The 27,982-nt window shown below is 48.0% G+C and overlaps 1 protein-coding gene and 1 long non-coding RNA gene across 4 annotated transcripts in view; one reads left to right on the forward strand and one right to left on the reverse strand.

The window, feature by feature from the left end:
- Positions 1 to 12: 12 nt before the first annotated feature.
- Positions 13 to 27,975, reverse strand: LOC144737518 (glycine receptor subunit alpha-4-like). 3 transcript variants are annotated; one of them, XM_078620245.1, is made up of 12 exons: positions 27,746 to 27,975; positions 25,722 to 25,867; positions 24,271 to 24,338; positions 14,604 to 14,833; positions 14,210 to 14,292; positions 13,093 to 13,230; positions 11,848 to 12,062; positions 8,977 to 9,132; positions 8,455 to 8,538; positions 3,408 to 3,594; positions 945 to 1,031; positions 429 to 561 (listed from the first exon to the last, which is right to left on the reverse strand). In XM_078620245.1, the coding sequence occupies exons 1-11, from the start codon at positions 27,784 to 27,786 to the stop codon at positions 976 to 978; spliced, it is 1,404 nt and encodes a 467-aa protein (XP_078476371.1). In that variant the 5' UTR covers positions 27,787 to 27,975; the 3' UTR covers positions 429 to 561; positions 945 to 975. The 3 variants fall into 3 exon arrangements, with proteins under 3 accessions (XP_078476370.1, XP_078476372.1, XP_078476371.1); XM_078620244.1 differs by lacking the exon at positions 3,408 to 3,594 and having other exon boundaries at positions 13 to 561; XM_078620246.1 differs by lacking the exons at positions 3,408 to 3,594; positions 8,977 to 9,132 and having other exon boundaries at positions 13 to 561.
- The window catches only part of LOC144737519 (uncharacterized), a 53,328-nt gene continuing 39,954 nt past the window's right edge, over positions 14,609 to 27,982 (forward strand). The window contains exon 1 of the long non-coding RNA XR_013589011.1: positions 14,609 to 14,749. This is a non-coding gene — a long non-coding RNA (uncharacterized LOC144737519). The remainder of the gene's footprint in view (positions 14,750 to 27,982) is intronic.

A 27,982-nucleotide genomic window follows, 5' to 3' on the forward strand; every position in this document is an offset into this window, starting at 1 on the left:
GACGATCCATAATTCAGCATCAAAATCATAATCTTTATTACAGACTGAAGGAGAAATTTCATGAGCTATAAAGCTCTTTTTCACAGATATCTAGAAATTGGGCAAGAAATTCAATAATCACTAATTGAACACATGATTTGATAATCACGAATTGAACACTTGATTCTATAATCGCAAATTGAACAAGTGATTCGATATTTGCTGGTTGAAAAAGTGATTCGATAATTGCTAATTAAAGAAGTGATTCACAATCGCTAATAAGCAAGTGATCAGATGATAGATACTTGAACTAGTGATTCCATACTTGCTAATAAAGCAATTGATTTGATCATTGCTAATTGGACAATTGATTCGATGAAACACGGATTATTTGGGTCAAGGATAGGGTTTTAGTATATCAAGCAACATAGGCAGACAATTTTCACAGAATGAAGCGAAAAGGCCACAAAAGGCACACATAGAAATGAAAAAAAATATCACGTTCACATATTTTTCAAGACTTTTGTCTTTGATTGGTTTGCAGCAACATCGGTGCAGGCAGCACCCCACAGGAGCTCCATGCTGCAGATGTCAGGGGGAGGGTCACAGACAGAGGGGAAGGGGGTGATCATCAGAATATTTATTTAGCCTATAGGAATCCGATGAGCTATGAAGCCCTTTTTCACAGATGTTAACCTTCGAGTTACACAAGGAAGGGCTCAATCGATTACGATGCAACTATATGCCAATGTTGAGGTCTGCTGGCCGCAAAGAGAGGGCTTCAGGAGAGCTCGTTTCCTTTTTGCTATTCCTTATCAACTGAAGGAGCGCAGGCCACATTGGTTTACCACATGGTCCGCAGTTTAAGTTTACAAGGCCACAATCCACAGCCCATTAATTGAGCTGCAGGTTCGTGGCCTTCCTAGGATGCACTGTAAGACATGCACTGTAAGACACGCACTTACCGGTTGGTCAGGGCTTGTGGCAACTTCACTGTTAACACCAGAGTCCAGAGTGGCGGCTGAGCCCGATTGAGAGGAAACTCCTTGTCTCTGTTGGGCAATGGATTCTCCAGTTACCAGAGAAACCTCAAAACATTCGTCAGCAACACCACTGTGTGGCATTAAAATCAAAACATGATAGGTGATATTTCGCTAAATGGCTTCCTCAAAAGTCCTCAAGAAGCAAGACCGAGCGCACGCACTCACGGCTATACCCTAGCGCATTCCCGAAGTCACACACGAACATTGAAACAGGGCTGCCTCAGCCACTGCTAAGCATCAGGAAGAGCTACCTTCAAATGGGCTAGAGGGGTACAGTTTGTTTTGCATAGCTAGAGTGAGTTAGGCTACAATGCATGTTTTAATAACCCGAATTGAATATATAATGCGATGAATGTATTAGGGAGTACATTTTTTATAATGCGGACGCGAATTGGAAAAAAATTGACTGAGTGAACGGAACCACGTCACGCGAGAAGGAATAAGTGATTGTATGGCTGCCTCGGTATAGCATCGTGTAACTGGCTCGCCCTATCCCTCTCCTCCCATTATCGTAACGAGGGGACAGGCCGGTTAATAAAGACAACAATAATAGACGAGTTCGGAGGCCATGAGTGGATACTCTTCCTTGTGTTCTGCCCTCCTCTTGAGGATCGATTGACTCCACCACCGAGGTTAACCAGAGGCTTATGGAACTGCAACTCTTTATTTCAAAGTGTTCTGAGGAGCATTGTGCATCTGTAATTACATTACAAAACACCTCACTGCTCAATCCCTGTACTGCTCAATCCCTCCTGAACCTCCATAGATGCCCTGTACCCCGAATTGATTATTCCACTGGTGGCCGTTGTCGACTGTGCAGTCACGTGGGCCTATGGGTCCAATATATTGTCATCATTAACTCCATTGATAATTATACATGTGTAGTGACTAACTCGGAGACAATACGACTTGGAGGCACTTCTTTATTTAACGAGCACCATCGGGGTTAACACTTTATTATTTAGTACGTCTATCGGCGACGCCGCTTCGTTAGAACAGTTGGTAGGTTGTCTGACTGCCGGCACCCGAGATGGTAAAGATGGAGTTAACGACGAAAAGAATGATGAAGACGATGAGAAGAACGGTGATGATGGACTTCAGCAGCACGACGGGGATCCCACTCCTAACAACAGCCACGAGGTCCCCCACAGGGGCTCCTCTTATACTCTCAGCAGGGTCTCACTCCGCCCCAGCCACGCCCCCTTTCTGGAACCTATTAGCGGGTTTCTGGTGTGCCCCTTCTGTGACCTTTCCCCTAGATCCCCCTCTCGTGTACATCCTGGCCTGCTGACATCAGAACTGCTATATGCCGCAAATCCCCTTTTCTGCCAGAAGTTAGCGCTATGCTGTTACACATGTTATTCATTACATTAAGCCCATACCGGCTACATTCAACCCCCTAAACCACACTATAACTGCATCACTCCTCTGTTAACAAAAAAATTACTGCAAAGGCCACTAGACCTCTTTCCTACAACATCGAAACGAGACTACCCAGCATCTGGACCCAATTACACCTGTTAAACACGTAGGCTTTCGCGACCAATATTATTCATAATCAACGTTTTTGGATTAGATCGCGTTATTTATAAATGTGTCGTAAATCTCCACCATCCGACACGGCCAATCAGCTAAACAAATGGTGTCACGTTGACAAAAGACAAACAGTTCACTGCTTTAGCCCACCGGTGTGTTGAAGCGTGAAACCACAACATTTACAATTTTTGAGTACGACGTTTCGCTGGTAATTGCCCGATGATGCTGGATGCAATTACCAGCCCACAATGATGTCGTTGGTTAGGCCCTGAACCACCAAAATTGGCACGACCATGTCTAAGTCATTCATGCTTAGTTGCAGGTGTAGTGACATAAGAAGGGAGGGGCTACTGGGGGCTCTGGGACCCTGGGTGGGCCAGATGCTTAAGCCTCTTGGCACCAGGCGTTGGGTTCCCAGGCGCTTAATCCCCTTGGCGCCGCCAAAGGGGGGGGGGGCTGTGTGTGCTCTGTGGGAGATCTGGGGGCGCACACGGCCCCACCCCTCGTTGGGGACTAGTTATAAAAGCGGAGCTCCCTGGACGATCAGGGCCAGTCGTAGCTCAAGACCCAAGAACCAAGACCAGCCATCAGAGGACCCTGGGACGCTGTGAGAGCCAGTGGTGGGACTCTGGAACTCCCGACTCTACGACCTTGTGAGGGCGAGTTCCAGAGCGTAGCCAGAGTAGAGTATCTAGGCTGTGTACCTAGGCTGTGTACCTAGGCTGTAACAGAGTATCAGGACTGTTGGAGTGTTGTATTGTAATAAACAAGTTACCTCTACAAGTGTCTCCGGAACCCGTTACATTTGGCGTCAGAAGTGGCAATGGAGACAAGAAGTAAGTTACGTACCTTCAGTCCTGACGGCGATGTTGAGGAGCAAGCGGCGACGGGGCAGCCATCTCGGGCCGACAACGACGCCGCACCGCCGGCTGAGCAGTCGTCCACCACACCTGCCGATCCTCCTCCAGCGTCGGGAGCAGCAATGGAGGAAACGCTGCTTCGCCTCACCGAGCTGCTCCACGCCACCGTCTCCATCCTGGACGACATGCGTCGCTCACAGGCGGAGACAGGAGGGAGAGAGGCAGCGCAGCAGCCGCGCCATTCCGCCGGCTCCAACACAAAGATGGCAGCTGTTCCCGCCGCAAATACATCCGGGTGTGTCGTCACTTCTGCCGGGGGAGCAATGACCGCTGGGAGCGACGTCACTTCCGGGCCCAGCGTGGGCCAACCCGACGACGCCGCGTCATCAGCGCTGCGTCCCTCACCGCCGGGTGACAGCTGTTTGCAACCTAGCAACGCCGCGTCATCAGCGCTGCGACCTTAACTGCCGGACGACAGCTGGCTTCAACCTAGCATACCGCGTCATCAGCGCTGCGACCGGACAGTGAGGGCGCCATTCTTACTGTAACCGGCGCCGGGGCCGGCACATCGACCGACACGCTGGTCGTCGCCTTTGCTGCTCTGGCCAAAGGTTGGAGGTCGGGAGACCAGGCCCCCGACATTTCATACATTTACGCGCTCAGGATTAATTATTTTTTTGTTGACATTTTCTTCGTTGTCGTCGGGGAGTCGTGACTGTTGTTGGGTAAACTGTGTGGAGCTTCGCTCATGAGTGTTGTCAATGTGTGTGCGAAACTTTGCTTGTGATTGTTAACAATGTATGGTTTGTATTGAGCTTTGTTCGTGATTGTTAATGTATAGCTTGTGCTGTCATTGTTAACGATGTATAGACTGTATGGGGCATTTATCTTGAGATGATGACATGCTGCCAAGGATTTGGAATTGTCAGGCTGGCTCTCAAATATCTTGGGGTGCAGATCCTGACCAGGATGGGCCAGCGGGTGTTGCGTGTCTAACACGAGAGTTGTGGTCCCGTCATGCTATGGCTGACGGCTTGACCTGACAGCCCGGAGATAGAGACACTCCGTGGCATGTCTAGCCTAGTGGGCTGTGTGCTCACATGGCTCGGAGAGTGTGGTCCCGTCATGCTATGGCTGACGGCTTGACCTGACAGCCCGGAGATTGAAACACTCCGTGGCATGTCTAGCCGAGTGGGCTGTGTGCTCACATGGCTCGGAGAGTGTGGTCCCGTTATGGAATCGCTGACGGCTTGACCTGACGCCCGGAGGTTGAGACCCTCCGTGGTGCGTCTGGAGCAGTAGGCTCGCCCTGACGGCCCGGAGATTGAAACACTCCGAGGCGCGTTGAAACAGTGGGCTGGAGATTCGTGGTGTTCAGGTGTAGTTGTCCCGTTACGTTTGGACTGCATCCCTCAGTTGTTAGGGTGCATGTTGTGCAGGGAGTGAACGATGGGTCGTCTCAGCTCGGTCGGTACAGCTATATGCTGCGATGCGAGTCTTGGAGAGAGATTGGGTCTCAGCTCGGTCGGTACAGCTATATGCTGCGATGCGAGTCTTGGAGAGAGATTGGGTCTCAGCTCGGTCGGTACAGCTATATGCTGCGATGCGAGTCTTGGAGAGAGACTGGGTCTCAGCTCGGTCGGTACAGCTATATGCTGCGATGCGAGTCTTGGAGAGAGATTGGGTTGAAGCCCCCCGATATGGCCGATGTGCGCGGTTTTAGGATGGAGACGCCACGTTGGAAAGGTGGGGGGTGCTAACGGTTGACATGTAATGTCGGTGGTGGTCCTCATTGAGGGCTGCTGGGACGCAAGCAAGGGATGCCTTTTGGAGATGCGGTTCGTGCGTGCGGCCACCATTTCTGGGCAGGAGCAGGCAGATTTATTTTGTTTGTGTCATGTAAATTTTATATATATATTTAAAAATGTAGATACTGGAGCAGCCCTGAAGTGCGACTTCTTTGCCCAGTACATGGGTCGGCCCTGAAGTACGACTTCTCGACCCGGGATGTAGACAGACGTCCAGATTAGTGTGTGTAGAGGGATGCTCGACATGTTGGTCTTCGCCTTCTCTCCACCTGATGGATGGGAGGCTGGCAGGGTGGTGTGGAACCCTGCCATCCATGCGGTGGTTGTGCATCCAACGCGTCATAATCTGTATATTTGTTGTTGTTAATTCCCCGTTTTCTATGCAGATCCCGAGGAGGGCTAGGTGTGCCGTGGGTCGTTTGTTCACGTGTCATTGCTTCACCTTTTTGTTGATTGATGCTTGTATATAGTGTAAAGTTGTACAGGTTGGTTATGGTATTTATGGTTGCTTTCTTGTTCCTGTTGAGGTTCGCGTATTTTTTTTCTCTCGCTCCCTTTCGTTAATTTAAACTTTCTAATTATTGACAGCCGGGATGGCTGGAGGCTACATAGAAGAGGGTAATGTAGTGACATAAGAAGGGAGGGGCTGCTGGGGGCTCTGGGATCCTGGGTGGGCTAGACGCTTAAGCCTCTTGGCACCAGGCGTTGGGTTCCCAGGCGGGTCCAGACGCTTAAGCCTCTTGGCACCAGGCGTTGGGTTCCCAGGCGCTTAATCCCCTTGGCGCCGCCAAAGGGGGGGGCTGTGTGTGCTCTGTGGGAGATCTGGGGGCGCACACGGCCCCACCCCTCGTTGGGGACTAGTTATAAAAGCGGAGCTCCCTGGACGATCAGGGCCAGTCGTAGCTCAAGACCCAAGACCCAAGACCAGCCATCAGAGGACCCTGGGACGCTGTGAGAGCCAGTGGTGGGACTCTGGAACTCCCGACTCTACGACCTTGTGAGGGCGAGTTCCAGAGCGTAGCCAGAGTAGAGTATCTAGGCTGTGTACCTAGGCTGTGTACCTAGGCTGTAACAGAGTATCAGGACTGTTGGAGTGTTGTATTGTAATAAACAAGTTACCTCTACAAGTGTCTCCGGAACCCGTTACACAGGTATAGACGCACTTTGGTTGTGTCCACATTCCGCCACAACCCACTAGGATCACTCGATTTGCTGGGTGTCTCACCAGATTCAGTTCTGCTGCCACGACCAGTCGCTCTGCCTCTTCACTGATGGTGCATGCCATTTATTGCGAGTCCAGCATGTCCTTCAATTTGGAGATTACCTCTTCTGAATATCTATTTGCTGGGCATGCATGCTTCCTAAGGTAAGTCTCCATGAGTTCCTGCCATTCCTGGATTGTGTACTTATCCGAACCATCACCCCGGAATAATGGAGGCTCCTTGGCAACAGACTGCACAACTAACCGAAACCCGGATTAATTTAGAATTGAAGACCGGTCATCCACTGAATTACTAGGGTCACCCCGCATACTGGCAGCATTTATGCTGCTGCTCGACCACAGTTGCGAGGTCACCGATTGGCAAATATGGTGTGCCAGCTGGGTAATTAGGTCACTGAGCTCATTCCCAACCTGACCCTCTCTGCTTGATCCTACTGTCCCCTGTTCGAGTTTTCGAGTACTCGTAGGACCTTCGCCTACGACAGATGCATTTTTCAGGCTGTCATAAAACTGGCATGCCAAAGCTAAACCCTCGCCAGTGACTTTAGATCTGTCCTCGATACCTGATTCCGTAATGCTGGGTCGTGGCACTGTGAACCTATAGGCGTTACAGGTGCTTCTCACTCCATTTTATCTACCATTGGACACACAATTAGAAAACAAGTTGCGTGTGTTCAATAATTCCCGACGCACGGACGCAAAAAATGATAAAAAGTAAATAATGACAAGTCACCTGCCCACACACGGGCATCAATCTCTCGGCAGCCAAATGACAATGGCTTTAACAGGAAAAGTCATCCCAAGTGTATTCAGCTCGCCCTATCCCTCCTCGCATGATTGTAACGAAGGGACAGACCAGTTAATAAAGACAGCAATAAAAGACGAGTTCGGAGGTGATGAATGGATACTTTCATCACCTCCGAATGGAGGGTTGTGGAACTGCAACTCTTTATTTTAACGTGTTCTGAGGCGCATTCGTTTATCTATAGTTATGACCAGATGCACACCAATCGACCCCACGTTACACAACACCTCGCTGCTCAATCCCTGTACAGTATCCATCTGATTCTCAATAGATGCCCTGTACCCTGAATTGATTACTCCACTTGTGGGCGTGCCCTACTGTGCAGTCATGTGAGTCTATGGGTCCAATCCATGGTCATCATTCACTCTATTGATACATTACATTAATCCCATATTGGCTACAACCGCACAAGGTGGGATGCTGCTGGATGCTTCTATATGCTACCCACAGACCACAGTCTTTGTTCAGCCTGCGTACACATCTCACGTGTTATCGTGGACTGTGCTTTACCCTATATTACATATAATTTATTATAACGTGATGTTTTTATATCGCGGTTTTCTTCAGGAACATAACTAGCACATTATAGGACAACAGACAAATACATCGTTGAGCGAGAGAGAGGGGAGAGATAATGGGTTTGAATGCTATTGCTATTCATAACTTCCATGCTATATTTGCTGCCAGAAACGAGGGTGTCACTAAAGGTGAATAACATGATTGAACATTTGTCACCGATGTTTGCTGCTCCCTCACTAACATATAGGCCCTTAGGAGCGAGCAGTTTTTCCGCTGATTGTGTCTGTCATAGTGATGTAATCTATTGTCAATGATCATGCATACGCCATTCTATTCTTGAGTATGGTCTTCCATGCAGGAGCTAGACGCCAATGTCGAGGTCTGCTGGCCAAGATAAGAGGGCTTCAGGAGAGAGAGGTTGTCTTGTTTTGCTTCTCCACTAAAAGAGTGCAGACTACTATGGGTTTACTATGCGGTATATAGTTTGGATTCCATAGTAACAATCGTACTACTGTGGCCTGTCTTGAATGTGTCTATTGATCTTTGTTTTATTTTCGTGGGTGTCTATGTCCCCGTGTGTCTCTGGGTTTACGATTAGGTCCAGAGTCTGGGTTGCATGGCGACAGTTCATTGATCTGTCGGTTCATGGGTTGTCAGGATGCACTGCAAGCCACGCACTTACCGGTCGGTGACGGTTACTGCCGAGTAGGGGATCTCGTTCGCCGCTTACATCATGGTACGAAGTGGCAGCTGGCTTCCGTTGTTTCTGTTGGGGCATTGACTCGCGTTACAGAGAGAACCTCAGCACATCCGTCAATAACACCCCTGCGTGTGGCCTTAAAAGAAGCCACCACCACCCACGTAGCAGGGTGGGGGGGGCTATACAACAGGAGTCCTGCTGTATTGCAAGAATGCATTAGTCAGAAGGGAGATAGCAGATGTCGATATATGTTGGAGAGAAATGTTGCTATTCCTCCTCCGGTGAAGGAGCATGGACTACAATGATATACGAAGTTGGTCCACAGTCCATAGTTATTTATTCTTATCTTGGAAACGGTAATAATTACAGGCGCTAAATTCCAATGTCGAGGTCTCGCCAATGAGCTGATGGAAGGGACAGATAACACCTGCTGACGTTTGCTTATATGTATATTGGCCGCGACATTATACCCGTGTCATTGCTACTACACATGTTGATCCTTACATTTTGTGTCTCTGGTGGCTGCAGTGCAGTAGCTTTATTTTGTGCCGAGTTGTCCTTAGAGTAATAGCAAATCTGCAGAATGCTTATGATAAAGATGGAAATGATGAACAGGAGGCACTTGACCATCCAATTATCTATGGATGTCATGTACGGAACCTGCACGTGCACACATACATACACATGGTGACATTAAAGAGTGATCTGTTATACATTTCAATCATTTCCAGTGTAGATGGTGTAGGATACCATTTGAGGAATATCACGTGTGAATGTGCACTAAAGCCAGTGTGTTGCAGTCCAGAGGTGCCGCATCTTACTGCTCAATACCACGTTAGGTGGGACATTGCCACGTGGAGTGAGGTGTCTTGTGCGTCACTTTGACGAGGATGCTTCGTGATTGGATCCCTAACCACATGTGTATACTAGGCCACGCCCAGACAGCAGCTGTAAGATTCATGGTCAGGGCGCTATTCAGAACTGGTTCTGCCACGTGTGGTTAAAGCCTAGCTGTTTAACGTTAAATTCATACACGTTATCTTATAATACATCTGCATTTGTTGTTGATTCATATGATTGTGCGAGTAAATATAGAGTGGCATTTGATGTTAATTTTGATAATGTAATGTTTAGAATACCCGCGGTAATTGGGCGACGGCTTAGAATCATGGGTGGGGAACCTTTTTTCTGCCAAGGGCCATTTGGATATTTATAACATCATTCGCGGGCCATACAAAATCATCAACTTAAAAATTAGCCTGTTATATTTGGTCAAACATTGAATTAACTCACCCCTAATGTGATGGCTGGAACAGACCAAATGATTTCGCGAGCCTTATACGGCCCACGGGCCGGACGTTCCCCCAAAAATGTGCTTCTCAGTTCCATCTACACGGGGATTTATTAGGGTTAGTGTTTTGTGTGGGCTAATGTGGTGTCTCCTGGTCACTGTTGTGGGAACGAGATGTTTATTTTAAGTGTTGAATGTTGCGCAATTTGCCTTTTTTGGCTGATAAATGTCAACAAAAACAAGCGTCAGAAATGTGGTTTGTTGACAACTTTGTTATTTTTGATAAACTGGAGGTGAATTAACGCACCTATAGATATTGGAAGGTGATTAATTTGTCATGAATTTTGAGGATAAATTATTGAGTTAACAGTCATACCTCTATATGCGAATATTCGATTTACAGTTTTATTTTAACGAATGCTGGATTCATTATCATATTAACTGTAAAAAATTGGTAATAAGTGCACTGAAATTAATTCGTAATAAAAGTATCTGCAGTACTATATAAATATACGGTTTCTTGAGCGTTGTGCATCGCAACGAGTCTTCGAATGTGTTTACATTTGACTCGACCAATCAGTGCGCAGCAACGTGCTACGTTATGGAGCTATGCCGATGGTGTTTGTTTGGTGGGCAGTGCAACCTCTTGATTGCACCGAAGAGTACACCTGTGAGTGAATATATTTTACAGTACAGTACACTTTTATTTTACGTCAGTTACAAATTTTAATACGTAACAGTATATATAATATTTTCAATATAAATAGTCTTTGTTTACAATATGAATGGTAAATAATGATGTGTTTATCAATTATAAAGTCCGGCGTTCCATGTGTCCATTTGTCTGTCCGTCATCTAAATTATAAGAGCCTTTCAAAAGGCCTGAATCAAAAAGTTAAAGAAAGTGCCCCCCCAGATGTCGGGGGAAAATTTTGGTCCAAAAGGTTTCAAAAGATTGTGGACCCCTCCCCCAAAAACAATTCAAACCCTATATACAATGGAGTCGGTAGTATCTGCACACATTGGGGGGATAAAAGGACATCAGTGAGGATGATGGGCGAGGCGCCGAGAAGCCCTCTGCAGGAGCTAGAATCAGGCGGCCGACATTCTAGTAGTATAACATGGGTAGGTTACACAGCCTGGGAACACATCCTGAGAGTACTGATGTTTTAAGTTATTCAATAAACAATTTCGGTATACGAACAAACTATTTACTTAATAATAGGGATTTTCTCCTTTTTTCTGGCGACAAAACTGAAACCTTTTGCAAGGAATCATGCTTACATTAACCACAATACTTGCAGTCAGAATGCAAACAAAAAAAACAACACTCTGATACTCTCTGATAATTTATGCATTGTCCTTGAAACTGATTGGTCCACGCCTTTTCGGCGTCATCTGGTCGAACACCGTATGAGACTAGGCTCTAAGGAAAGCTGTCTCTGGTGTGGACATATGAGTTTCAAGGACAATGCATAAATTATTAGAGAGTATCAGAGTGTTGTTTTTTTGGTTTGCATTCTGACTGCAAGTATTGTGGTTAATGTAAATATGATTCCTTGCAAAAGGTTTCAGTTTTGTCGCCAGAAAAAAGGGGAAACAAACTCTATTATTATATTTTAGTACTGGCAAAGGAGGCCTCATGATGTAGAAACTATTAACTTTTTTTATTTTGCCAGGTAAGGCCTACTGAGCTACAAAGCTCTTTTTTTGCAAGTGACCTGAACGCAAATAATAGCTCAACGAAGTGGCTTATCACGTTAAAATGTATAGCAGCCAAATATTCTAAACATGTGATGTTGATTCTAAATTTGGAGGGAATAACCGTAAGACCCAGAAAAAAATCCATGCGTCCAGGGGGAGAAAATGCCAACTCCAAACACACAACAGGCAGCAGGGTCGGGATCGAACCCACGACCTCCTGTATACAGAGCAAGGTAGTTGACATTTCGCCACCGTGGCGTCCAGGAGCACTTTTATCTGTGGCGTTTCAGTGCCCCCGGTCCCATTGTTACGCTTTTATGCTCCGTACTGGGCTCATGTTGAATAAATGAAACAAATTCACTCTGGAGGCTGACGAGCACCTTGGGCATGTTGGCGTGAGTGCTGGCGCACTGCATGGTCATCGAGATGGTGGTGGCGACGCTGATGGCAACACGTGCCGGCGCCTTCTCGGTGGGGATCAGGAACGAAAAGCAGGATAGGATGGAGATGAGGCCGCTTGAAATGAAAATATGTTTTTCGGAGGAACATATTGACCGACACAGCTTGAACTCGGCATGCAGGCGCGATATATTTCCTAGGGAGAAGGTGGGTAAGAGAGTTATAGGTAGATCCAACGATGATGTGATCAATTCTAATTGCCAAATATAGGCATAGGGGGTTAAAATGGTAGGTTAAAGTTTAAACAATCTACTAATCTTCGCATTGGATTAGGGTTAGACAGCGGGGTTAGGGTTATATAGAAGCTGGTTTAACAGCTTAACTTTGAATTTCAGGGCTAGAACTGCACCCAAATCACCCCTCTATGTATACATGTATGTATGTCGAACTTCTTTCGCACCATACGTAGCCAACCGCGCTAATAAGAGGTGCGGGGGAATGACAACAAACTAAACACAAAAAGCAGTTCTAAAGAAATACTTTTTCAATTTAGATGATTTAAAAGTGCAGAGCTGTAGTTGATTCCTAATATCGGGGAAAGCTTTATAGACGGCCACAGAAGCATCTGAAAGTGCCCGATGCTGTGACCATCTCTGCCCCACTCCTGCCTACTGGCCCTGCCTACCACAACATCTTGCTGCATGTGCACACCGCCCCTCTCCCTGCACTCCCACTTCCGAAGGGGCAGAGCCTAAATAGGAAGGGGCAGGGCCTAAAGAGGAAAGGATAGGGCTAAAAGAGTAAGGGGCGGGGCCTAAAGTGGAAGGATCTGGGGTGAAAGGAAGGGGTGGGGCCTAAATAGGAAGGGTCGGGGCCTATAGAGGAAAGGTGGGTGCAACAGGCAGTAGCATAGCTTTAGTGCTTCAGATGAGCCCACGGGCCATATTTTTGACAATTTATCCTCCACTCAGCCATAACACTTATAAAAAAAGGTGATTTACTTGATTTTTTTTTATATTTTTACATATTAGATGCTGAATAAAAACTAAAAAATGTGATGGCCAACCATGCACGGTGACGGAACTAGTAATGGAGTTCACTAGCACCACCTTGCTGGAGCTGATCATGATGCAAATGCATTGGCCCGATTGGTAAAACCCGAGTGTGTTTTTGAGGGAGAGTCGGGTGGGGATTACATTCAGGCCTGCGGGAAAAAAAAGATCTACCCATGATTTCATTGCTGGTGTTGTTGCTCAGGGTGACACTGGTATCGACATCAAACTGGGAGACGTTGAGCTCCCCGGGTAGCGTCATGTTTTGCGTCTTGTGCCACTGCAGTAACACATCCTTGTCCGTGTAGCTGGCTGGCTCCCCGGAGGCCCGCCACATGCAACACAATCGATAGAGAAATCACATTTTGAGTCTGAAACCGACCCCAATTCCACTGGCTCCCAGTTTCCTGCAAACACTCTGTCATCAAATATTTTCAGAGAAATTGCACAAACTCCAAGGGCTTTAACATTTTTTCAGCCAAGAAGACCTCAACAATGTCCCTCACCATCGAGTCAAGTACGGATTCCCCTTCTGGGATCGTTCTGTCACCACCCTAGAATCTCAAGTAGATCCAGAAGAACGGAGGCGAACAGAGTGGAATACGACAAACATCTACTGGACTCCTATCGTGCTTACGTATCGTTAGTTGTCATATTCCGACCTCGTGCCCCTACTGGACGGTTGCGAAAAGAAGCTTTATAGCTCTTGACTTAAAGCTTTCGTGACTCATCGGATTTACTCCAGTATAAATATTATGTTTCTGAGATGTCCAAAATGAACACCTTATTCAAGACCAAAACATTGGAGCATCTTCTGGCTTTGTCATTCCTCCTTTAAGACACTGGTGTAACCATCAATCACATCACAACTTCAACAGGCCAATGCTGCACCACATCACCTTCATAAGTCGGTGCTAAAAGACGAGCCACATGAGTGCAATTGTGACCATGCAACGATAACCTATGGATCGTAGAGTAAACCCACTGTAGTCTACACTTCTACATAGGAGGAACAGCAACACGACACAAACTCTCTTGAAGCCCACTTGATATCCAGCAGACCTCGGGCATTGGGGATCGAACTCCTGAACGTATTGGTTCTGCCATCGTCATGCGCTACAACAGAATATTTGGAGTTGCGTTGTGTTCTTTCTGGACTTGATGTCTGACCGACAAGCCTCTGACTGAGACCCGCTGGGCCATACACCTGGCCTTGACCCCTAGGCTTTCACACTTGTATGGATGTACGTTGAACTTCTTTCACACTATACAGTAGCCAACCGTGCCTTACCGCTGACAATCGTCATGGGACAGGTCTGTTTAATCCAGGGGTATTTATGGAGATCCATGTGGCAGCTGAGGGTAAGGGTGATTCTGAAAGACAAATGCACATTAGAGGACATGGGGAACATGCAACACGAAGGTCAGCAGAGAGGAAGCAGGTTTAGCAGACCTTCACAGTTCAAGACCTGCAAGAGACCTGCATGTACATATATACAAATGCATGTTGAACTTCTTTCGTGCCACTGCACATAGCCACCAACCGTGTTAATCGGAGGGTGTGCACGGTGGGGGGGGGGGGCAACAATTATCCAGTGTGATTATGTTAAGCAGACGATCAGCTGATGGGGGCGTTTTCTCATAAAGGGGGCAAGGATTGAGTGCGTCCATTTTGTACTGCCAACCTCAAGGTGTAAAATACATTCCCGTCGTCGTAAATCCTCAGCATGCTGTTGGGTGCCGTCACGGAGTGCACCACGGAGCTCTTCTTGTTGTCGAAGAAGACGCTGGGCCTCCACAGGCAGCCCAACGTCGCGTCGGACATGTCCATGTAAGTGTCGCTCCCCGTGCTGCAGTTCATACGGAGACGGTGGTCGATCCACCACTGCACAAGGATGACGGTGACTTTGTATTCCTGAGTGGGGCGGGGCAGGGCAGGCGGTGAGGTGGGTGAAGGAGGTGGAAGGTGGAGGATGTGATAGAACAATGGGAAGAGGAAACAATAAGATGGGGGTAATAACGGGATAGGAAGATGTATCATTCTCGTCATCAACTATTTTCAGATAATACAGTGGGCCACAAGTAACTACCTGATTTAAAATAGCGGTATTTTGTGTCAAAGGATAAACATTTTTTTGAAATAAAGTAGAAGCCTACGAGTTTATGATCAACCGGTATACACCTCAGCAGCGTGAAAAAATTGTTGAAATTAATTTCAGTTACAATTGTTCAATTCAAAATTAAGAGACTATCACGGATATTTTAAGACCCGTACGGCTCCAATTCCGCACTGTATTCGGGCATTGATTTCCCGATTTAGGAAATCAGGACAACGGCGGATGCAAAACGTCTTGGCAGACCTCGAACCAGTCGATTCCCGACTTCTATTGAGCAAGTAAGGGAATGTGTCGATGAGAACCCCGAAACTTAGACGAGGAGACGCTCCGTCGCTCAATTGGGGATCGCACGACGGTCCTGCAGCGAATTTTGGTGCAAGACTTGCATATTTTTTCTCTATAACATTCAGCTGGTGGAAGAATTGCAGCCCAGAGACCATCAAAGCCGCCTAGAGTGCCCGTGTGCTTTGATTGAAGAGAGTGATGGGAAATGCCGTAGAAAGAGCACAGATTTGGCAATGAAACACAGGCGGTCATTTATAACATTACTTTTCATACGTAATTATGTTGAATATCCATGAATTCAAGAATTTTCTATCATTTAGAGTTTGTGTTTTTATTTTTATTTTTCAAGAGTCAATGAAACAATACCATGAAGAAACGTGATGTTGTGCAAAACGATTGCACGCGTATTAATGCATTATAATGCAACATTAGTAGGCAAAAAAAAGCATTTAGTGTTAATTTGTTTGTGTGTGCAATGCATATGAGATGTGGTTGGTCCAACACTGCACAGGGGTGACGGTGACTTTGTACCTCTGATGTGCAGGGTGCGAGGGGGGTGGTGGTGGAAGAGGTGGTTGAGAGTGGAGGAGGTGATAAAACAATGGGAAGAGGGAACAAGAAGATGGGATAATAGTAGAATAGGAAATAACTCACATTTATAAAGCACCCTGAAACAATCGTCACAGGCTGATATGCATGGAAAGGCAGAAATAGTGACCATCGAGCAAGGAAAGAAGAAGTGAGACAGACGTTTGAAAATAACTAAAACGAGAGAAAGCCATTATAAACATACTTTTTAGCTGAAGATGTCAAGATTGAAGGGAAGTATGTGTGTGTGTAGAACCGTCTGTATTGCTCTTCCGATATTGAGCATCTTTCATACGGTGGTGCGAAAGATGTTCTACATATGAATGCACTTAGGGCGAGTGTAGCAGGGTCATTCGGGAACATTTGAATTGACGGTCGTAAACGACACGGACACGAATCAAGTTACAGGCGCAATAAAGCCCTACATTTGAGTCGAAGTGTCGTTAACGCACCGATTTCCCAAACGAACGCCCCTGTGTGGCCGTGCGATCGGCACTCTATGAAGTAAACTACAGTAGGACTCTTGATTCCATAATAGAGGTTTGTTTTGGTTAGATCGCATACATATGAATGTGGTGTTAAACCCACCACCACCCGACACAGTCAATTAGTAAGGTTTGTCACGTAAAAAAAAGTGCCAATTCCTTGCATACATTATCAGAGTTATGTTTTTTGTTTGTATTATGACTGCAGGTATTGTGGTCTATGCAAACATGACTCCTTGTAAAAAAGGTGTTAGTTTTGTTGCTAGATAGAAGGGTAAAAAAACAATTATCATATTTTTTACTGGCAAATGAGGTTCCAATGGTGTAAATGCTTGCCCCGAGCTCTCATACTCTGATGGTGCATTGTCTTTGAGTTGTGCGCCTTTTGGCGTCATCTGGTCCAACCCATGTGAGACTAGGCTCTAAGGAAAGCTGTCTCGGGTGTGGACCAATCAACTTCAAGGACAGTGCACATTATCAAAGTTGTGTTTTTTGTTTGCATTATGACTGCAGGTATTGTGGTCTATGCAAACATGACTCTTTGTAAAAAGGTGTCACTTTTGTTGCCAGATAGAAGGGTAAAAAAACAATTATCATATTTTTTACTGGCAAATGAGGTTCCAATGGTGGAATTCCTTACTAGTTCAGCAATAACTGGTTGTGTGTTGGAGAGTAAACCCACAACATTTACAATTCGAGTACCTGAAATAGTCGCGAAAGCCTGTGTTAAACAGACTCTCGATTATCCCTGATAATGATGGGGAGGACGTCCGCGGATAATAAAAAATCGCGGATAATCCAATTTTTTTTTATTTCATACAGATCTCAATGCCAAAAACCACGTATCTCCATATATATAAAAGGCAAATTTGTGATTATGTGTGTCTGTTAAAAATGTTTAGCGTACTTCCCGACATGCAACAAACTTGAAATTTGCCATGTGGGTACTTTCCAGACTGTACACCATGCAAAAAATATAAAAATACACTTTTTTTTGGGAGGGGGAGGGGGGGAGCTCAATAATGCATATATGTTTTGCACGGCAAGTGAGCTGTGGCGTCAATTCTGTCATGTGACCCGCGCATGTGAAAGCGTAATGAATTGTAGTGTAGTGGTTAGCAGCTGTGCTACGAACCCGACGACCCGAGTTCGATTCGCGCCCACGGCCACCACCGGGGACGATTCTTTCAACCGGTCCTGGGCCTCCCCTAGGTCGACTCAGCCTCAAACGAGTAACTGGTCTGCTGTGTGAACATCCCCACTGGGGGGACAATGGCGGCCGGGCGTGGTGCTGTCACCCATCCCCTCGTGTGCCGTGCCGGCTTTCATAGGTGCTCGCTAACAGCACTTGCCCCCTACAGTCTCACAGGCTACACGGGGGATCTTTGTCTTTATCCTGTGTGTGTGTGGGGGGGGAGCAGCGACTGCGTAGCGAATCGCGTGCTGCGCTACGAACCCGGCGACCCGAGTTCGATTCCCGCTCACGGCCACCACCGGTCCTGGGCCTCCCCCTTAGGTCGACTCAGCCTCAAACCAGTAACTGGTGTGGTGTGTGAACATCGCCACTGGGGAGACAAAGGTGGTCGGGCGTGGTTAATCTAAATCCCGGGAGAAGCCGGGTAGTAAAGCTAGTATAGGTATAAATCAAGACCAAATACCAACCATTGATCGATGATGTTCGTGCTCAGTGATAATAACACTTCGCTGCGCCCGCCCAGGAGAAGACTCGGCTCGCTAAGTATATAGCACTAGCGGAAGTACCCGGCTTTGCCCGGGTGAAAAATATATTTCTTAAAAACTTTACATATATATACACAGATACTAAGGTATTGTCAAAGCCCGGTGGGCTGTTTGTACATTTCTCCACCAACAAATATATAAGAGGCTTTCACAAGTCCAAAAAGTTGTAGAAAGTGTGGGGTAAATAGTTGATGTCAAAAGGTTTCCGAAAATTGTGGTCTCCCCCCCCCCCCCCTCAAAAAATATCTTTACCCCTCGTAGGTATATATACTAACAACACCTTACATACAACAGAGGAAGTGCTATCTATTGACTCTGTAGTAGTATCTACTGACTGTACCGTAGTATCTACTGAGCCAGTAGTAGCTACTGACTGTGTAGTAGTATTTAGTGACTGTAATAACTACTGACCATAGTAGTATTTACTGGGCCTACAGTAGTATCTACCGACTATATACTCGTAACGACTAACTGTATAGTATCTGCTGACTCTATAGTTGTATCCACTGACTATAGTAGTAACTACAAAATCTATAGCAGTATCTACTCACTCTATAATAGTATCTACTGACTCTAGTAGCTACTCACCGTGGTAGTATGTACTGACTGTATAGTAGTATATACTGACTGTAGCAGTATTGACTGACTGTAGCGGTATATACTGACTGTTTTAGTATTTACTATAGCGGTATCTACCAACTCGATAGCAGTATCTACTATCGCTACAGCAGTGTATACCGACTGAGGTCGTACCTGCTATCACTACAGCAGTGCATACTGCTGTGTTGGTACCTGTTATGATGACAGCAGTGCATATTGTGGTGGAACCTGCTATGATTACAGCAGTGCATACTGCTGTGGTGGTATCTGCTATGATGAGAGGAGTACATATTGTGGTGGTGGTACCTGGTATGATAACAGCAGTGCATATTGACTGTACTCATCATTCACCCTCACTATTCACCACTCACAACTCACCCTTACCACTCATCCTCACCACTCACCACTCCCACTCACTATTCACCATTCACCCTCACAACTCACCACTCACCAACCTCCCTCACCACTCACCCTCACCACTCACCCTCACCACTCACCCTCACCACTCACCAATCACCACTCACCCTCACCACTCACTCTCACCACTAACCCTCACCACTAACCCTCACCACTCTCACTCACCACTCTCCCTCACCACTCACTCTCACCATTCACCCTCACCATTCAGCCTCACCACTCACCCTCACTACTCACCGTCACAACCACCACTCACCCTCACCACTCAACTTCACCCTCACTACTCACCATTCATCCTCACCAATCACCACTGACCAATCACCACTCACCACTCTCCACTAACCCTCACCACTCAACCTCACCACTCACCCTCAACACTAACCACTCTCTCACCACTCACCCTCACCACTCAGCACTCACCCTCACCACTCACCCTCACCACTCACCCTCACCACTCACCGCTCACCACTCACCCATCACCACTCACAACCGCCACTCACCCTCACCACTCATCCTCACCACTCACCCTCACAACAACCACTCACCCTGACCACTCACCACTCATCCTCACCAATCACACCCTCACCAATCACCACTCACCCGCACTGCTCTCCCTCACCACTCACGCTCACCCTCACCACTCACCCCTCACTAATCACCACTCATAACCGCCACTCACCCTCACCACTCACCACTCACCCTCAACACCCACCCTCACCACTCACCGTGACCACTCACCCTCACTACTCACCACTCATACTCACCAATCACACCCTCAACAATCACCACTCACCCTCACAACTCACCCTCACCACTCACTCTCACCACTCACCACTCACCCTCACAACAACCACTCACCCTCACCGCTCAGCACTCACCCTCACTACTCACCCTCACCACTCACCACTAATCCTCACCAATCACACCCTCACCAATCACCACTCACCCTCACCACTTGCCACTCACCCTCACCACTCACCCTCACCATTCACCCTCACCACTCTCCCTCACCACTCACCAGTCACGCTCACCACTCACCCTCACTACTCACCACTCACCCTCAACACTCACCCTCACCACTCACCCTCACCACTCACCCTGACCACTCATCACTCATCCTCACCAATCACACCCTCAACAATCACCACTCACCCTCACCACTCACGCTCAACACTCACCCTCACCACTCATGCTCACCACTAACCCTCACCACTCACCCTCACCACTCACTAATCACCTCTCACAACCGTCACTCACCCTCACCACTCACTCTTACCACTCACCCTCACCACTCACCCTCACAACAACCACTCACCCTCACTACTCATCCTCACCAATCGCACCCTCACCAATCACCACTCACCCTCACTGCTCACCCTCACCGCTCACCACTCAACCTCACCCTCACCACTCACGCTCACCCTCACCACTCACCTCTCACTAATCACCACTCACAACTGCCACTCACCCTCCCCACTCACCCTCACCAATCACCACTCACCCTCACCACCCTCACCACTTTCCCTCACCACTCTCCCTCACCACTCACCCTCACCACTCACCAGTCACGCTCACCACTCACCCTCACTACTCACCACTCACCCTCAACACTCACCCTCACCGCTCACCACTCACCCTCAACACTCACCCTCACCGCTCACCACTCACCCTGACCACTCACCACTCATCCTCACCAATCACATCCTCACCAATCACCACTCACCCTCACTGCTCACCCTCACCACTCACCCTCACCACTCACGCTCACCCTCACCACTCACCCCTCACTAATCACCACTCACAACCGCCACTCACCCTCACCACTAACCCTCACCACTCACCCTCACCACTCACTAATCACCTCTCACAACCGTCACTCACCCTCACCACTTACTCTTACCACTCACCCTCACCACGCACCCTCACAACAACCACTCACCCTCACAACAACCACTCACCCTCACTACTCACCCTCCCCACTCATCCTCACCAATCACACCCTCACCAATCACCACTCACCCTCACTGCTCACCACTCAACCTCACCACTCACGCTCACCCTCATCACTCACCCCTCACTAATCACCACTAACAACCGCCACTCACCCTCCCCACTCACCCTAACCACTCACCCTCACCAATCACCACTCACCCTCACCCCTCACCACTCTCCCTCACCACTCTCCCTCACCACTCTCCCTCACCACTCTCCCTCGCCACTCTCCCTCACCACTCTCCCTCACCAGTCACGCTCACCACTCACCACTCACGCTCACCACTCACCCTCACTACTCACCCTAACCACTCACCACTCACCCTCAACACTCACCCTGACCACTCACCACTCATCCTCACCAATCACACCCTCACCAATCACCACTCACCCTCACTGCTCACCCTCACTGCTCACCCTCACCACTCACCCTAACCACTCACGCTCACCCTCACCACTCACCCCTCACTAATCACCACTCACAACCGCCACTCACCCTCACCACTCACCACTCACCCTCACCACTCACCCTCACTACTCACCACTCATCCTCACCAATCACACCCTCAACAATCACGCGCAACACTCACCCTCACCACTCATGCTCACCACTAACCCTCACCACTCACCCCTCACTAATCACCACTAACAACCGCCACTCACCCTCCCCACTCACCCTCACCCTCACCAATCACCACTCACCCTCACCACTCAACCTCACCCTCACCACTCAACCTCACCCTCACCACTCAACCTCACCCTCACCACTCAACCTCACCCTCACCACTCAACCTCACCCTCACCACTCAACCTCACCCTCACCACTCAACCTCACCCTCACCACTCAACCTCACCCTCACCACTCAACCTCACCCTCACCACTCAACCTCACCACTCAACCTCACCCTCACCACTCAACCTCACCCTCACCACTCAACCTCACCCTCACCACTCAACCTCACCCTCACCACTCAACCTCACCCTCACCACTCAACCTCACCCTCACCACTCAACCTCACCCTCACCACTCAACCTCACCCTCACCACTCAACCTCACCCTCACCACTCAACCTCACCCTCACCACTCAACCTCACCCTCACCACTCAACCTCACCCTCACCACTCAACCTCACCCTCACCACTCAACCTCACCCTCACCACTCAACCTCACCCTCACCACTCAACCTCACCCTCACCACTCAACCTCACCCTCACCACTCAACCTCACCCTCACCACTCAACCTCACCCTCACCACTCAACCTCACCCTCACCACTCAACCTCACCCTCACCACTCAAACTCACCCTCACCACTCACCCACACCACCACCACTCTCCCCCTCACCACTCTCCCCCTCACCACTCTCCCCCTCACCACTCTCCCCCTCACCACTCTCCCCCTCACCACTCTCCCCCTCACCACTCTCCCCCTCACCACTCTCCCCCTCACCACTCTCCCCCTCACCACATGTTAAGGGCGATCCTAAAGGAATCTACAACCTTCGATGATTCCTTTGCGCGATTCAAAGAATCGATTCCTGGCGCATAGGTTTCCATTTTTAATTACAGAGTTTTATTTTCATTGTTATGTTATGTTTTAAAGTTTTCAGGAGTTTTTAATTATATTTTAGCCCCGGTCAACGCCGCATATTTCCCATTCGTAGCAGTTTATATCAACTCTATAACCAACTAATATTTAACGGAAATAAGGCGATTCTAAATGAATCTACAACCTTCGATTCCTTTTCGCGATTCAGAGAATCGATTCTTGGCGCGGTCGGGTTTAGAGTTTTAATTACACAGTTGTATTTTCATTGGGATGTTATGTTTTAAAGTTTTCAGAAGATTTTAAATGTATTTTTCCCCCGGGCAACGCTGGGTATATCGAGTTTATACCACAAAGTCGACGCCTGACAGACTTGCGTGTCGAGGCCTAGTACCGTGCAGAGCCTCCGGCCTCGCCTAGATTGCCCATCCGGCTGAGGCTGGGTACTGGGGCCGTTAACCCCCCCCCCCCCCCCGCGCTACAATAATACTGTCTAATCGCTATAATTTTATTATCTACCGACCCTATAATAGTAATTGCACACATTGGGGTGGGGGGGAGTGAAGAGAACGTGAAACTTTGATGAATTTACCTCAGAGTCGCGTGTTAATGCGTGCGCATATTTTTAACGGGAATTAAAAATGGCGTCCACCCCGCAGCGAAGTTGTTGCTACCCGTTGCCAGGGGCAACCGCCGTGGTCCACGCCGGTCGGCGATATTAAATAAATAAAACTTTAAATAAATAAATAAAGAGAAATCGCACTCAATCGATAATCGGGCCGATTTAAAGTTTAGAGACGAAAAATCGGAAATGCCTAAGTTTACCGCGGGGCCGGGGGCGTGCCCACCTGCAAAATTTAATCTCGGCGAACCCCACGGTCCGAGAGCTACATCCCCCGCAAGGGAGCGTACGCAGACGGACGGACAGACAGATAGACAGACAGATAGACAGACAGATAGACAGACAGACAAAAAATGAATTATATAGGTTAGATAGTCACGCTAATCAACATCTATCAAACTCCGCCTACTATTGTAAAGATATGCAGCTACTGTACTGTAGAGGCAATCATGTGCACTTTTTATTAATTGGAGTAACATATTTGTTCGGATTAAGCACGTGACTTGCAATAAACATTTCCAAGAATAAAAATGTATCATTGTTTTTAGATTATTAATATGGGCTTAAGTGAAAATCAATGAGATATTAATTTATGTAAAAACTCAGGTGCGCAGTTAGTCCGCAAATTGGATACACTACACGCGGATAATCGAGAGTCTACCGTAGATACTATGTTTTATTCTACCTGGTAAGGCCCAATGAGCTACGTAGCTTCCTTTCAGAAGCGACCGAGCTATCACAAATGGTAGCTCAACTAAAGCGGCTGATATCATCGTTACGTGGACATTTAAAGCAGCAGCCAAATACTTTAAACGCGTGACGTCGATTCTAAATGTGGAGGACCCGGATAAAAATCCACGCGACGACCGCGGTGGGAGATAGACATGCAAACCCACAACCTCTTGAATATACCAGGCGAGGGAGTTAACATCATCTCCTAGCCCACCGTGGGCATACTCACCATGTTTAAGACGTCGATGGAGCCAAAGTTTTTGACGGCGATTGTGATTTTCACGTCGGTCGCATCGCCTGCGAATCGCCAGAACCACGCGCAAAAACAAAAACAAAACTTGCATCCAAAAGTGTGGACGTCCACCACACACACGGACGGCTCGGTGGACCTTCGGGGATGATGTGGTGGCTATGAGATGTCAACTACCTCACCTGGTATACAGGAGGTCGTCGGCTTTATCCCGTCACCCTGACAATGGCTGTTATATATTTGGAGTATGCGTGTTCTCTCTCTCTCACCATAACAGGGTGGTGGCTCGGATAGGTTAACTGCTTTTACTGGTATATAGAAGGTAATGGGCTCCATCCCGTGACCTTGACAATGGCTGTTGTATATTTGGAGTCTACGTGTTCTCTCGCCATGACAGGATGGTGGCGAGATGCTAACTACCTCGCCTGGTATACAGGAGGTCGTGGGTGTGATCCCGATCCTGAAGCCTGCTGTATATTTGGAGTTTGCATCTCTCCCCGTGGTTTTTGGGGTTTTACTCCAGGCCCTTTCGTTTGTTCCCCTCGACATTTCGAATAAACATGCCTGTTAGAGTATCTGCTACTATAAATGTCCACGTGATAAGCCACTTCATTGGGCTATCATTTGTGGCCAACTCGATTCTGAAAAAAAGCTACATAGCTCAGTGGGCTTTACCTGGTGAAATAAATAAATGTTGAGTTTATAGATGCTAAAGGGATATTCTTTAATGAAAAAGGTTTAACCCATTCTGGCAATAAATCATCATCATCACGATCCATGCGCAGATAGCCCCTCGGTGTCCACTGCACATTGCCTGGTTTGTTTCCACTTTCCGCGATATCCAATACGCGATCGAGCAAACGGAACTAAATCGCAGTGCAAGTAGGAATAAGCCATGGTCGAACGGCTGCCTTGGCGTAGTGTCATCATCATACAATCATCATACAAGGAGGCATTGGAATGCACGCCCTCTGGGTGCGAGATGGCATTTTTGGGGGTGTGCAGACATTTTCTATATTTTTTAGGTAAATCATCGAAACACAAATTGAGCACGGGGCCACGTAAGTACAACTACTTTGTTTAATCGAACCCTCTGTATTGACATGATACATGTGTTAACGATTGAGGACCACAGGGGTGCAAGGCTGCAGTAAAGGTTAAGAACCACTGGTGTAGACGCTACCCAACCACGCACCTCACTCTTTGTTCAGGCCCTGTGTTACGCATCATCTCACGCGTTATCGTGGAACTTTGTGCTGTACACCCCCTACATGTATATAGTCACTTTATTACTATGCGATATTTTTCCCCCATCACGCGGTGTTCTTCAGGAACGAGACTTCCACCACTTCCACGTTATAGGAGAACAGGGCCAGGGGGTGGGGGCTGTATTCTGATCGTGCGACCCCTCCCCCACCATCCCTACCTACCTGTGGGGTTTGGCCGGATCATCTTGTCATAGTCGGGCGAGTTGCAAACGTAGTTGTGCAGTTCCTTAGACATGTTGCGCTTCCGTAAGTCGTACTCTTCGTTTCTGAGTTTCACGCTGTAATCGCAGCTGTACCACAGCCCCTGGCTGGCAGATGGAAGGGGAGTGGGGGGAGACATAGGTGGCCGGGCAGGCGTGCGTGGTACTGGCTACCCACCTCCACTCCACCTCGTGTGCCAGCCACAGTGGCGGCCTTCATAGGCAGCGCTGCTGCTGCTACTCGCTAACAGTACGTGTGTATGTATATTGAAACTTCTTTTGCACCGTACATAGCCAACCGTGCTTATCGGAGGCGTGGGGGACGGACAAACTAAACACAAATACGTTCTGAAAAAAATAATTGTCAATCTAGATGATGTCAAAGTGCATAGCTCTCAGTCGCTTCCACGCAGCCAAATAATCGACAATCTCAACGATCCAAACGCGTGATGTTGATTCTAAATGTGGAGGTAAAAAACATGCAGGACCTGGAGACAAACTCCACGCAGTGACCATCACAGAGAGAGACAGAGAGAGAGATACAGAGTCCAAACATACAGCAGCAGCAGGCATCGTCAGGATCCGGGCTCGAACCAGCGGGCTCCGGCATACCAGGAGAGGAAGACAATATCTCCTGGCCACCATGGCGCCCCTTAAGAGAATAATCTGAATATATATTGACTCCGAGGTCAAGACTCGGTTCCTTCCGATATTAGGAAGCAACTGGAGCTATACATGCTGAGTGAGTGGGTGGGTGAGTGGTTTACCCTGGTGCTGAGTGAGTGGGTGAGTGAGTGGTTTACCCTGGTGCTGAGTGAGTGAGTGGGTGAGTGGTTTATCCTGGTGCCGAGTGAGTGAATGGGTGAGTGGGTGAGTGGTTTACTCTGGTGCCGAGTGAGTGGGTGGGTGAGTAGTTTACCCTGGTGCCGAGTGAGTGGGTGGGTGAGTGGTTTATCCTGGTGCCGAGTGAGTGAATGGGTGAGTGGGTGAGTGGTTTACTCTGGTGCCGAGTGAGTGGGTTGGTGAGTTGTTTATCCTGGTGCGGAGTGAGTGTGTGGGTGAGTAGTTTACCCTGGTGCCGAGTGAGTGGGTGGGTGAGTGGTTTACCTTGGTGCCGAGTGAGTGGGTGGATGAGTGGTTTACCTTGGTGCCTAGTGAGTGGGTGGGTGAGTGGTTTACCTTGGTGCTGAGTGGGTGGTTGAACGGTTTACCCTAGTGCTGAGTAGTTGAGTGGGTTACGCTGGTGCTGAGTGAATGGGTGAGTGGTTTACCCTGGTGCTGAGTGAGTTGGTGAGTGGTTTACCCTTGTGCTGAATGAGTGGGCGAGTGAGTGGGTTAGTGGTTTACCCTGGTGCTGAGTGAGTGAGTGGATGAGTAGTTTACCCTGGTGCTGAGTGAGTGAGTGGGTGATTGTTTTACCTTGGTGCTGAGTGAGTGGGTAGGTAAGTGGTTTACCCTGGTGCTGAGTGAGTGGGTGGGTGAGTGGTTTACCCTGGTGCTGAGTGAGTGAGTGGGTGAGTGGTTTACCCTGGTGCTGAGTGAGTGAGTGGATGAGTGGTTTACCCTGGTGCTGAGTGAGTGGGTGATTGTTTTACCTTTGTGCTGAGTGAGTTGGTAGGTAAGTGGTTTACCCTGGTGCTGAGTATGTGGATGAGTGGTATACCCTGGTGCTGAGTGAGTGGGTGGTGGGTGAGCGATTGAACGGGCGTGTCAGTGGGCGAGTGAGCAGGTGAGTTGGTGAATTGGTGGGGGAGTGAGTGGGTAAATTGGCCTTTAGCCCCTAGTTCTGGCCTTACCCTGCAGGTTATATTTATTTCCTGGCTTCCCATACATGGTGGCGTATTGATGGCTTTTACGGATGAAACGTGCCACTTTACAAATGTACATCATCATAATTGTTATTCTTCATAAACCAAGACTAGTTTAGTTTTAACACTAAATTAATCCACCTGCCATGAGACAGACGTCAATGTGCGTTTTCATCACCTTATATGCGGCAGCATCATTAGCAGCATCAGCAGCAGCATCGTCGTCGAGATGGGATCCAGCGAATCACGGCCACCCACGTTGTCAAGTCGCTCACTCGCTCAGCTCAGCTGTATCACTTAAGTAACAAAGCATCCGGCGTACTTGTTTAACTTTGTTGTTTAAACGATAAGCAGTCTTGTCGCAAGGCACCCAGCGAACCATAGACCAGAGGGGACGCGGTCCCAACGGAAACTT

This window comes from Lampetra planeri, chromosome 71, assembly GCF_965212315.1.
Source record: "Lampetra planeri chromosome 71, kcLamPlan1.2.h2, whole genome shotgun sequence".
In the NCBI taxonomy this organism is placed as follows: domain Eukaryota; kingdom Metazoa; phylum Chordata; class Hyperoartia; order Petromyzontiformes; family Petromyzontidae; genus Lampetra; species Lampetra planeri.